The sequence below is a fragment of the Balaenoptera borealis genome (assembly GCF_965194805.1).
Source record: "Balaenoptera borealis genome assembly, chromosome: 21".
Taxonomy (NCBI): Eukaryota; Metazoa; Chordata; class Mammalia; order Artiodactyla; family Balaenopteridae; genus Balaenoptera; species Balaenoptera borealis.
In genome coordinates this window covers 6,307,701-6,321,674 of record NC_138880.1, presented here as the reverse complement: position 1 = coordinate 6,321,674, position 13,974 = coordinate 6,307,701, and the positions used below count along the sequence as shown (strand labels likewise).

The following is a 13,974-nucleotide window of genomic DNA, read 5'->3' as shown; positions in this document are numbered from 1 at the left end:
ATACTAACAGATATGAAGGGAGAAATGGACAAAAATACAATAATAGTAGGGGAACTCAACACACCACTTTCAACAATGGATAGTTCATTCAGACAGAAAATCAACAAATAAACGTTGGACATGAACCATACATTAAACCAAAGGGATCTGACAAACATATTCAGAATATTCCATCCAACAGCAGCAGAATTCACATTCTTCTCAAGCACACATGGTACATTCTCCAGTATAGAGTAGTGTTAGGTCACAAAACAAGGCTTAGCAAATTTAAGAAGACTGACATCATAGTAATTATATTTTCTGACCCACAAAGGTATAAAACTAGAAATCAATAACAGAAGTAAAGCTGGAAAATTAACAAATATGTGGATATTAAACAATATGCCCCTGCACAACCAGTGGGTCAAAGAAGAAATCAAACAAGAAATCAAGAAATATCTTAAAACAAACAAAAATATAACATATGAAAATCTCTGGGATGCTACAAAAGCAGTTCTAAGAAGAAAGCTTACAACAACAAATGGTACATTAAGAAAAAATAAAGATCTCAAATAAAGAACCTCACTTTACTTAACAAGCAACTAGAAAAATAACAAACTAAGGCGAATGTTAGCAGAAGGAAGGAAATAACAAACATCAGAGCAGAAATAAATGAAATAGAGACCAGAAAATAATAGAAACAAAGAAATGAAGAGCTAGTTTTTTGAAAAGAAAGAGATTTGATAAAACTTTAGCTAGACTAAGTCAGAAAAAAGAGAGGGCTCAAATAAATAAGAGAATTTAAAGAGAAAATATTACAACTGGTACCACAGAGTACAAAGGATCCTGAGAGACTACTATCAACAATTATAAACCAACAAACTGGACAATCTAGAAAAAATGGATAAAATCATCAAATACATACAAACTACCAAGACTGAAACACGAAGAAATAGAAAATCTGAACAGACTAATTACAAATAAGGAGATTCAAAAAACTTCCAACACAGAAAAGCCCAGGACCAGATGGTTTCACAGGTGAATATCAAACACTTAAAGAAGAATGAATGTCCATCCTTCTCAAACTCCTCCAAAAGATTGAAGGAAGGAAACACCTGCAAACTCAATTTATGGGGCCAGCATTATCCTGCTACCAAAACCAAAGCGTAAGGATACTACAAGAAAATTACAGACCAATAACCCAATAACCCCAATAAATACAGATGCTAAATTTCTCAGAAATATTAGCAAACCAAATTCAACATCACATTAAAATAATAATTCACCATGATCAAGTGGGATTTATCTCTGGGATGCAAGGTTGGTTCAACGAATGGAAATCAATAAATGTGATATGCCACATTAACAGAACGAAAGATAAAATTATATGATCATCTCAATAAATAAAAGGGATTTGACATAATACAACATCCTCTTATGATAAAAACTCTCAACAAATTGGGACTGGAAGGAACATACTGCAACACAACAAAGGCCATATATGACAAACTCACAGCCAATGTCATACTCAGTGGTGAAAGGTTGAAAACTTTTCTTCCATGATCAGGAAAAAGACAACGGGGCCAATTCTCACCAGCCCTACTCAATATAGCACTGGAAGTCATAGCTAGAGCAATTCGGAAAGACAAAAAAACAAAGCATCCAAATCAGAAAGGAAGAAATAAAATTGCCCTTGTTTGCAGATGATATGATCGTATATACAGAAAATCCTAAGACTCAACAAAAAATTCTTAGAATAAACAAATTTGTTTAAGTTACAGGATACAAAATTAACATATATGAGACAGTTGCATTTCTGCCCACTAATAACTAAACATTTGAAAAAGAAAAAGAAACAAAGAAACCAACCCAATTTACAAAAGGATTTGAAAGAATAAAATACTTAGGAATAAATTTAACCAAGGAGGTGAAATATCTGTCCACTGAAAACAAGGCTTTGATGAAAGAAATTGAAGAAGACACAAACACATGGGAATATACCCCATTATCATGTATTGGAAGAATTAATATTATTTAAACGTCTGTATTATGCAAAGCTGTCTATAGATTCAATGCAATCCCTATCAAAATTCCAATGGCATTTTTCAACAGAAATAGAAAAAACGATCCTATCATTTTTGTGGAGCCATAAAAGACCCCATATAGCCAAAGCAATCCTGAGAAAGAAAAAAAAGAAGCCAGGGGCTTCACACTTCTTGATTTCAAATTACACTAAAAGTTATAGTAATCAAAACAATATGGTATTGCCACAAAAATAGACACATAGAACAATGGAACATAGTTGAGAGCCCATAAATAATCCCCTACACACAGTCCACTAATATTTGACAAGGGAGCCAAGAAACTCAATAGGGAAAGGAGAGTCTACTCAATGCTGTTGGGAAAACTGCATAACCACATGCAGAAGAATGCAATTGGACCTCTATCTTACACCACTCAGAAAAATGAACTTGAACTGGATTAAAGACTCAAACATAAGACATGAAACAGTAAAACTCCTAGAAGGAAACAGGGAAAGAGCTCCTTGACATCTATCTTGGCAGCAGCAATTTCCTGAATGTGACACCAAAAGCAGAAGCAACAAAAGCAAAAATAAGTGAGACTACATCAAACTAAAAAGCTACTGCATAGCAAAAGAAACAAGTAATAAAATAAAAAGAAACCTACAGAAGGGGAGAATATTTGAAAATCATATATGTGATAAGGCATTCATATCCAAAGCATATAGAGAACTCTTACAACTCCATAACAACAACAACAAAGATTCGAAAATGCACAAAGGATTTGAACAGACATTTTCCATAGAAGACATGCAAATGACCAATAAGTACATGAAAAGGTGCTCAACATTATGAATGACCAGGAAAATTAAAATCAATATCACAGTGAGACATCACATCACACCTTTTACTTTTGCTATTATCAAAAAGATAAAAGATAACAAGTGTTGACAAGGATGTTGAGAAAAGGGAAAACTTGTACACTGTTAGGGGGAATTTGAATTAGTGCAGCCACTATGGAAAACAGTATGGAGATTCCTCAAAATCTTAAAAATAGAACTACCACATGATGCAGCAAACCCACTTCTGGGTACACATCAAAAGAAATTGAAATAAGGATCTCAAAGAGATATCTGCACTTCCATGTTCATTGCAGCTTTATTCACAATATCCAAAATATATAAACAATTTAAGTCTTCAGCAATGGATGACTGTAAATAAAATATATATGTATAACGGAATATTATTCAGCCATGAAAAGTAGGAATTCCTGCCATTTGAGACAACCTGGATGAATCTTGATGGCATTATAAGTGAAATAAATCAGATCAAGAAAGGCAAATATTGTATGATATCACTTATATGTGGAATCCAAAAAGCCAGATTCAGAGAAAGAGAGTAATGTGGTGGTTATCATGGGCTCCAAGTAGTGGAAATAGGGAGATATTGGTTGAAGGGTACAAACTTCCAGTTATAATATTAGCAAGTTCTGTGAACCTAATGTACAGCATGGTGATTACAGCTAAGAATACTGTGTCATATACTTGAAAGCTGCAAAGAGAGTAAATCTTTAAAGTTTTCACCACAAAAAGGAAATGGTAATTATGTGACAGGATGGAGGTGTCAGCTAATGCAATGGTGAGAATCATTTTTGCAATGTTTAAATGTATCATAGCAACAATTTTTACACTTTAAACTTACACAGTGTTATATGTCAATTATATCTCAATAACATTGGTGGGGGGAGATTCCCAAGGGAGAAAGACACCAGCAACACAGTGGTGTAGGAAGCACTAGAAGAAAGCCCTCTCACAAATACACTGATTCAGCAACAATTCATAAATAAAATCCCTTTGTGATGAACCTGAAAATAAATGAAAGTCTCATCTTCTCTGGGAGAAAGCAAAACCACTGGAGTCAGTAGGGAGATTCAGGAACCCTCTTGCCAGAAACCTGCCCTAGTGCAGTGCTTACAAGCAGGAAGCTCTCAGCTTCACCCAGAAGAGAGAAGGAATTTGTTTGCAGGTCCAGCACCCATATATTTCCAAGGAGGCTTTCCATAGATCTGGAATTTGCTTTTCAACTTCTGGGAGCTCTGATGGGTCTGGACAATCTAGCTGTCTGGGAGACAACAAGGACAGCATCTTGGCATATTTGACACCAAGGGTACTCCCCCCTGCTCACCAAAGGGTGAGTGGATGAATAATCCCAGCTCTCAATTTCCCCCTTGAAAGGGAAAGAGTAGATCCATTTGTCCAGAGCCCCAAGTACCACTTGTACAAACTGAACGGAAAAAAATGCACTAGAGGGGTTCAACAACAGACTAGATCAAGCAGAAGAAAGCATCAACAAACCCGAATACAGGTCATTGAAAATTATGTAGTAAGAAGAGCAAACAAGACAAAAGAATGAAAGCAAGTGAAGAAAGCTTAAGGGACTTATGGGACACCACCAAAGGCACTAATATATACATTATGGGGGTTCTGGAAGAAGAATAGAGAAGGAAAGGATCAGAAAGTATATTCAAAGAAATAAAGGCTAAACATTTTCCAAAGTGGAGAAAGGAAGTAGATGTTCAGAACAAGGAAGGCCAAAGAAATTCAAATAAGTTGAACCCAAAGAAATCCATACCAAGACACATTACAATCAAATTCTCAAAATTCAGAGACAAAGAGAGGATATTGAAAGTAGAAAAAAAGGTGATTTGTCACATAAAAGGAAACCCCCATAAGACGATGAGTGGATTTTTCATGAGAAACCTTACAGGCCAGAAGGTGGTGGGATGATATACTCAAAGTGCTGAAAGATAAAAACTACCAACAAATAATACTATACAGGGGAAAACTGCCCTTCAATTAAGGAGAGGAGATGGCAGAGTAAAAAGACCCTGAGCTCACCTCCTCTCATGAGTACACCAAAATCACAACTATCTGAGAACAACCATTGATGAAAAAGACCAGAACCTACCAGAAAAGATCTTCTACAACTAAAGACATAAGAAGGAACCACAACAAGATGGGTAGGAGGGGAAGACTCCTGATATAATCAAATCCCATACCCCTGGGTGGGCAACCCACAAACTGAAGAATAATTAGAGTGCAGAGGTTCTCCCACAGGAGTGAGAGTTCTGAGCCCCACACTGGGCTCCCCAGCCAGGGGTCCTACACCAGGAAGACAAGCCCCCAAAGCATTTGTCTCTGAAGGCCAGTGGGGCTTAATTTCAGAAATCCCAAAGGACTGGCAGAAATAGAGCCTTCACTCTTAAAGAGCATACAGAAAAGCTCACGCACATCAGGACACAGGGCAAGAGCACTAATTTGATAGGAGCCTGGGAGAGATCTACCTGCTGGTCTTGGATAGTCTCCCAGACAGCCAGGGGTAGCTACAGATCATCCTGGGGACACAGACACTGGCAGCAGGCATATTTGGGAGCATACTACCATGTGGACACTGCTGCTGGTAGTCACCATCTTGGGATACTCTGTTTATCTCATTCGTGCCAAAACCTGGCCCCATCAAACACCTGTAGGCAACCAGTGCTGGGATGCCTCAGGCCAAACAACAAACTGGGTGGGAACACAGCCCCATCTATCAGCAGACAGGCTACCAAAAGATTCCCGAACCCACAGCAACTCTAGACAGGCCACTAGACATGGCCCTGCCTATGAGAGGGCCAAGACCAAGCTCCACACAACAGTGGGCAGGCACTGGCCCTGCCTTCCAGGAAACCTGCACTAGTCTCTAGACCAGTCTCACCCACCAGAGGGCAGGCACCAAACGCAAGAAAACCACAGTCCCACAGCCTGTGGATACAGCCTGTGCATGGCAGGCCAGACCCTACCCTGGGACCAGCTGTGCCATGGCGCTGCCCACTAGCAGCCCAACAACAAGCTTCAAGACACCCCAGATGCCATACCCAACTGTATCAGAAATCGACCACCCCCACCAGCAATCTGACACCAGCTCTGGGAACTGTGGGTCCTGAAGCCAGACTCCAGGACCTAACTCTGCCTGCTGGTAATCCAGCACATTAACCCCAGGACACGGCTTCACCCACCAATGGGGGAAAACATCCCTGGAGTGTTCTGGACCCTGACTCTGTCCACCAGCGATCCAGCGCTAGATCCAGAGCTCCCTGGGGTTCTGCAGTCAGCCGCCTTGTAACCCGGCCCTACCACCCAGCAGCTGAGTGCCTTCACAAAAGGCAGGGCCTGGCAATCAACCAGACCAGGGGCCAACCAAGCCTACCACACCAACCACATCGTCAGTCCACCACAAAAGAAGGGCCCACACAGTTCTCTTAGGGCAAATCCGTAGAGCATATGGCTTGGGTATCAAAAGGGGTGTGCACTGCTAAGACACATAAGACATCTCCTACAGAAGTCCACTTTTCCAAGGTCAAGAAATGTAACTAACCTATAGACAAAAATACAATAGCAACTTAAACAAAATGAGGCAGCAGAGGAACATATTTCAGATGAAGGAGCAAGATAAAACCCCAGAAGAAGAACTAAGTGAAGTGAAGATAGGCAACCTACCCAAGAAAGAGTTCAGAGTAATGATCGTAAAGATGATAAAAGAACTTGGGATGGGAATGGATGTACAAAGTGAGAAGTCAGAAGTTTTTAACAAAGAGTTAGAAAATATAAAGAACAACAAAAGAGAGATGAAGAATACAATAATTGAAATGATGGGCTTCTCTGGTGGTGGAGTGGTTAAGAATCTGCCTGTCAATGCAGGGGACATGGGTTCGAGCCCTGGCCCCGGAAGATCCCACGTGCTGTGGAGCAACTAAGCCCATGCACCACAACTACTGAGCCTGCACTCTAGAGCCTGCAGGCCACAACTACTGAAGCCCGTGCACCTAGAGCCCGTGCTCTGCAACAAGAGAAGCCACCACAATGAGAAGCCCGTGCACCACAACGAAGAGTAGTCCCCACTCGCCGCAACTAAAGAAAGCCCGCAGGCAGCAACGAAGATCTAACGCAGCCAAAAATAAAATAAATTAATTTTTAAAATAACTGAAATGAAAAAGACACTAGCAGGAATCAATAGTAGACTAAATGAGGCAGAATAACAAATGAGTAAGCTGGAAGACAGAGTAGTGGAAATCACTTGTGCTGAAAAGAAAAAAGAATGAAAAGAAATGCAGACAGTTTAAGAGACCTCTGAGACAACATCAAGCACATAATATTCGCATTATAGGGGTTCCAGAAAGAGAAGAGAGACAGAAAGGACCTGAGAAAATACTTGAAGAAATTATAGCCAAAAACTTCTCTAACATAAGAAAGGAAACAGTCACTCAAGTCCAGGAAGCACAGAGAGTCACATACAAGAGAAACCCAAGGAGCAGCACGCTGAGACACATATTAATCAAACTGCCAAAAATTAAAGACATAGAAAAAAGCAACATATTAAAAGCAACAAATAACATAGAAGGGAACCCCCATAAGGCTATCAGCTGATTTTTCAGCAGAAACTGCAGGCCAGAAGGGAGTGGCTCAATATATTTAAAGTGATGAAATGGAAAAACCTACAAAGAAGAATACTCCACCCAGAAAGGCTCTCATTTAGATTTGATGGAGAGATCAAAAGGTTTACAGACAAGCAAAAGGTAAAAGAGTTCAGCACCACCAAACCCGCTTTACAAAAAATGTTAAAGGAACTTCTCTAGGCGACAAAGAGAAGGCCACAACTAGAAACAAGAAAATTGCAAAATGAAAAACCTCACTGGTAAGGTAAAGGTATAGTAAAGGTAGGAAATCATCCACACACAAAGCTAGTATGGAAGTTAAAAGACAAAAGTAGTAAAATCATTTACATCCACAATAAGCAGTTAAGGGATACACAAAACAATTAGATATAAAATATAATATCAAAAGAATTCAGAGAAATCAGTAATTGCAAGGGGAGGAAAATACAAATACAGGATTTTAAAAATGTGTTTGAAATGAAGAGATCAGCAACTTGAAACAATCACGAATATATATAGACTGTTATACAAAAATCTCACAGTAACCACGAACCAAAAATCGATATTAGGTATACATAAAAAAGAAAAAGGAATCCAAACATAACACAGATAGTCAACAAATCACTAGAGAAGAGAACAAAAGAAGAAGAAAGGACCAAAAAGACTGAGAAAGACAAACCCACAACAATTAACAAATGGCAATATGAACATACATATCGATAATTACCTTAAAGGAAAAGGAATAAATGTTCCAACCAAAAGATACACAGTGGTTGAATGGATACAAAAACAAGACCCAGTGCTGTGAAGGCACAAAAACAGACACATAGAACAGTATAGAGAGCCCAGAAATAAACCCATGCACCTATGGTCTACAGTAAAGGAGACAAAAATATACAACAGAGAAAAGACAGTCTCTTCAATAACAAATGGTGCTATGAAAACTGGACAGCTACCCGTGAAAGAATGAGATTATAACATTTTCTCACACCAGATACAAAAATAAACTCAAAATGGATTAAAGACCTACATGTAAGACCAGATACCAAAAAACTCCTAGAGGAAAACATGGGCAGAACACTATTTGATATAAATCGCAGGAATATTTTTTTTGGATTCATCTCCTAAAACAAAGGAGATAAAAGCAAACATAAACAAATGGGACCTAATTAAACTTAAAAGATTTTGCACAGCAAAGGAAACCATAAACAGAATGAAAACACAACCTACAGACTGGGAGAAAACATTTGCAAATGATATGACAGATAACGGGTTAATATCCTACATATATAAGAAGCTCAGACAACTCAACATTAAAACAAACAAACAAACAACCCGATTAAGAAATGGGCAGAAGAACTGAACAGAAATTTTCCCAAAAAAGAAATGCAGATGGCCATCAAGTGCATGAAAAGATGGTCAACATTGCTAATCACAAGGGAAATGCAAATCAAAACCACAGTATCACCTCACACTGGTCAGAATGGCTATCATCAAAAAGAAAATGAATAACAACTGTTGGGGAGGATGTGAAGAAAAGGGAACCATCGTACACTATTGGTGGGACTGTACACTGGGGTAGCCACTGCGGGAAACAGTATGGAGGTCTTAAAAAACTAAAAGTAGAACTACCATATGACCCAGCATTTCCACTCCTGGATATATATCCAAAAAAAAACCCCACAAAAACATTAATTCAAAAAGACACATGCCTCCCAACGTTCATAGAAGCACTATTTACAATTGTCAAAGCAACCAAAGTGTCCATCAACAGATGAATGGATAAAGAAGATGTGGTGTACGAGTACACACACACACACACACACACACACACACACACACATAATGGAATACTACTCAAACATAAAAAAGAATAAAGTTTTGCCATCTGCAACAACTTGGATGCACTTGGAGGTCACTGTTAACTGAAATAAGTCAGAGAAAGACAAATACTGTATGATATCACTTATATGTGGAATCTAAAAAATATATCAAAGTAGTGAATATAACAAAAAAGAAGCAGACTCACAGATACAGAAAACAAACTAGTGGTTACCAGGGGGACAGGCAAGGGGAGAGGGTCAATATAGGGGTAGGAGGTTAAGAGGTATAAATTAGGTAGAAAATGAGCTACAAGGATATATTGTATCACGTGGGGAATACAGCCAATATTTTATGATAACTATAAAAGTAGTATAAACTTAAAAAGTGTGAATTGCTATATTGTACACCTGTAACATATAATATTACTGTATATCAACTATACTTCAATTAAAACATTAAGGAGAGAGAAAATCTCTCCAGACAAACAAAAGCTGAAGAAGTTCATGATCACTAGACTTGCCTTATATGAAGTGCTGAAGTGAGTGACATCAGCACTGTGTTGGCATAAGGGATCCTTCCTTTTTGTCCCCCCGCTTAAAAAAAATCCACATATATTTACTACCTATGAATTCCATTTTAGATGCTCATGAAAGCACAGAGGATGGGAGGAAATAGTTCCCAAGCTTCAAGAAATTAAAGAGTTAGATCTAACTATACAAAATATGATGATAAAACGGTAAAACACTAATTGCTAATGGGCTTCACAGTAAGGAAATTATGCAATGAAGCTTTAAAAAATATGTAGCTGGATTATTTTAAAGAAATTTTAAAAGAGGTAGGTACTATATATCAAATAAATTGGTTTTTGTTTTCTACAAATTTGTATTGTGTTAAAATACACATAACAAAGTTTACCATCTTTATTTTTAAGTGTTCAGTTCAGTGGTTAATTGTACATTCACATTGTTGTGCAACCATCACTGCCATCCGTCTCCATAACTCTTTTTATCTTCTAAAATGGAAACTTTATACCTATTGAATAACAACTCTCCATTCTTCCCTTCCCCAAGCCCCAGCTATCACCATTCTACTTTCTGTATCTGTGATATTGATTACTAAGTACCTCATTTCAGTGGAATCATACAGCATTTGTCTTTTTGTAACTGGCTTAGTTCATTTAGCATAATGTCCTCAAGGTTCCTCCATCTTGTACTTCGTCGCAAAATTTCCATCCTTTTTAAGACTAAATAATATTCCATTGTTTATATACACCGCAGTTTGCTTTATCCATTCATCCACTGATGGACATTTGGGTTGCTTCCAAGTTTTAGCTATTGTGAATAATGCTGCTATGAACATGAGTGCATAAATATCTCTTCCAGACACTGCCTTCAATTCTTTTGCGTATACCCAGAAAAGCAATTGCTGGGTCATGTGGTAATTCTATTTTTAATAATCTGAGGAATCTCCATACACAGAATAGTGGTGATGCCATTTTACGTTCCCACCCACAGTGCACAACTGTTGCAATTTTTCCACATCCTCATCAACATTTGTTGTGTTCTTTTTTTTTTGACAGCAGCCATCTTAATGGGTGTGAGGTGGTATCTCATAGTTTTGATGTGCATTTCCCTAATGATTAGTGATGTTGAGCTTCTTTTCATATGCTTGTTGGCCATCTGCATGTCTTCTTTATAGAGAAATACCTAATCACATCATTTGCCTGTTTTTGAATCGGGCTGTTTGTTTTCTGTTGCTGAGTTTTAGGAGTTTTCTATATATTCTGGATATTAATTTCTTATCAGATGTACGATTTGCAAATATTTTCTCTCAGTGGAACTACAAAACAGCCAGAAAGCAATTAATGAGATGGCATCTGGTAAGTCCTTATATTTGGGGTCAGATAATTCTTTCTTATAGGCGCTGTTTTGTGCATGGTAGGATATTTAGCAGCAAATCGGACTTCCACTCTCTAGAAGCCAGCATCAGTTCCACCCCAGCTGTGAAAACCACAAAGGCCTGCAGGCGTTGTGTCTGGAAGGAAAAGGCCATGAATGCTGCTAAAAATGCTAAAGTGCACAGGACCCCACACCCCTCACAGCAAGAACTGCCTGGCCTAAGATATCCACAGTGCTGAGGTGGAGAAACCCTGACGTAACTGTTCGTTTTGCACTCACATTGCTTTATGTGTCAAAACCAAAAGAGCAATGTTCTCCTGGCATCAGCAAGATGACTCCTTAGGAGATAACATTCCTTTCTCAATGCTGTAAGGGTTCACGATGAACCACTACATGTCTTCTACACGCAGATCTGGACTATGTATACTGTCAGTATGTTACTTTCATGTATAACCCTTTGTCTTGAAAACATATATAACTGTGCCTTGACCTCTAATGGGCAGAACAGTTCTCAGAGCTTTTTGGAAGACTATCTCCTGGGTTATAATCCTCAGATTGGCTTGAATAAAATTCTCTATTTCTTTCTTAGGTTGACTATTACTTAATTCTTTTGTCAATATAATCTTCCAAGAAGCTGCATTTCCACTTGAGGTCTCGCCCTTGTGCAAATAAGGATTCCTTATAAATTCAGAAGTGTTTTCTCAGAATCAAGAAAACTTTACTTCCTTTAACACTAATATACATTAGGCCTACAAATAGGATACATTTATTTTAAAATTACACTCACATTTTTGTTTTATAGCATTAAATAACAGAGCTTGGAATCATCAGAATTTAGGAACTAAGAAGAAAATTGTGGTCATTACCTCCTCCAATTAATTTTCTGCACTGTCTGGTAAACGACCGACATCGTCCTTCATAACAGAAGGAGTCGCCCGAATCACAACTCTGTCCATCACGTGCGTAAGTGTCAGGCACACAGTGTGCGTTATTCCCATCACAGAATTCTAGAAAATCACATTCATCAACTGGTTGCCTACAAGGTGTATTAACTGGTTTTATCTGGAAGAGAAAAGAAACATAAGAAAAATTACATATAAATGATACCCAAGTTTTCTTTCTCTTCAGGCTTGAAGTTTCCATCCATTTTTTCTAAGTTGCTAAGAGCAATGAGGAAATTGTCTTCTTGTTAACTACTTAAGCATTGCACAGACATTTAGGTGATTGAATCTGTTGTGCGTAAAGGAGTGGGTATTGCTTGTGAGAGATATGAGAAACTCAAAGATAAGCAGACTACCATAATTATAAAAAAGAAAGAAAGTAGAGCTAAGTAATTATTATAAAAATTACTTTCAACCCACTAAGGGTATGCTCACATGGGCAGACTCTGGTTTCTCCATATGCCATCCTTAAAGCAGAAATCAGCAACCATTTACAAAACAATAAATATGCCTCATAAACATTTAGAAAAAAGTTTGCAGGACACACAAAAGAAGGTTTGTTTCATGTACCACATTGAAAACAACTGTAAAAAATAACTTGTCCAATTATATATCTCTGACCTCTTCAGTGCTTACTGTTAGCTCATAGCTTCCAGGGTTCCCTTTATTTATATCTGCTTTTGAAAACAAACATATAAATACCATGACTGCAAACCCTTTCCTCAACCCAAGTCCCAATTCCTCACGGCTATCATCACTATCGTACATAAACTAAGTCAAATTTGTTCTGGCTTCAAAGGTCCTAGAGACCCAGATTATATAACATTCACTGCCCCGCCTCTGAAAGAGGGTTTCTAGATAGTTTTCTCATTTACAACAAGTATATGCTACCTGAAGCAAACCTGACACAAGTTCTCCAAGAGATGGGTGGGAAGACAAAACAATACTTGTGTTACCCAAGCTTATAGAGTTAGCATTCAAATCAAAACAAATAATCAAAATTGTTTTTAAAAGAAAATACATATAATGAGCAAGTATTAATATTTGTTTCTTCAGAATATACTTCCTTTTACAAATGTGTATAAATGGCAATCTTCCTTTTATTCTAATTTATTTTACCATTAAAACTTTACTGTTTACAGCTGTTTAAGGATCACAGAAAATATGAGGAGAAAGTACAGAGATTTCCCATATAACCCCTGCCCTACACATGCAAAGCCTGTATTACTAGAGTGGTACATTTGTTGCAACTGATGAACTTACACTGACACATCATAATCATTCAAAATCCATGGTTTATATTAAAGTTCACTCTTGGTGTTTTACATTCTACAGGTTTAGACAAATGTATAACGACATGTATCTATTGTTGTGGTATCATACAGAGTATTCCCACTACGCTAATAACCCTTCACGCTCTTCCTATTCATCTCCCCCTCAGTCCCTGGTAACCACTGATCTTTTCACTGTCTCCATATTTCTGCCTTTTCCAGAATGTCATATAGTTGGAATCATACAGTATATAGCCTTATTAGAGTGGCTTCTTTCACCCAACTTCTTTTTCAATACTTAAATACCCAGATCCTCAAATGCCCTTTGAACCAAGCTTTATCACTGTACTTGCTCCTCCATTAAAGGGGGTTTATTTTCCTTTCCACGGCTCTCTAATTCCCAAACGACCCTAAAACATTAAACCTTCTGGCTCCTTGTTCCACATTATTTTCTCCTAAAATATTTTTATTTTCTTTTTTCTTGTAGTTTTTAATTTACTTTTATTCTTGCCAAGACTATCAGTCTGCATATGTAATGTATAATTCATATACAGGGCTGTGTCCCTT

General features: G+C 37.9%; 1 protein-coding gene across 3 annotated transcripts in view; it reads right to left on the bottom strand.

Annotated features, from left to right (window-relative positions):
- LOC309619527 (disintegrin and metalloproteinase domain-containing protein 5-like) overlaps positions 1-13,974 on the bottom strand; it is a 147,105-nt gene that overhangs the window by 48,019 nt on the left and 85,112 nt on the right. For all 3 annotated transcript variants that reach the window (XM_082374758.1, XM_082374760.1, XM_082374759.1), the window contains one exon: positions 12,062-12,257. In XM_082374758.1, coding sequence (XP_082230884.1) covers positions 12,062-12,257 — 196 coding nt within the window. The remainder of the gene's footprint in view (positions 1-12,061; positions 12,258-13,974) is intronic.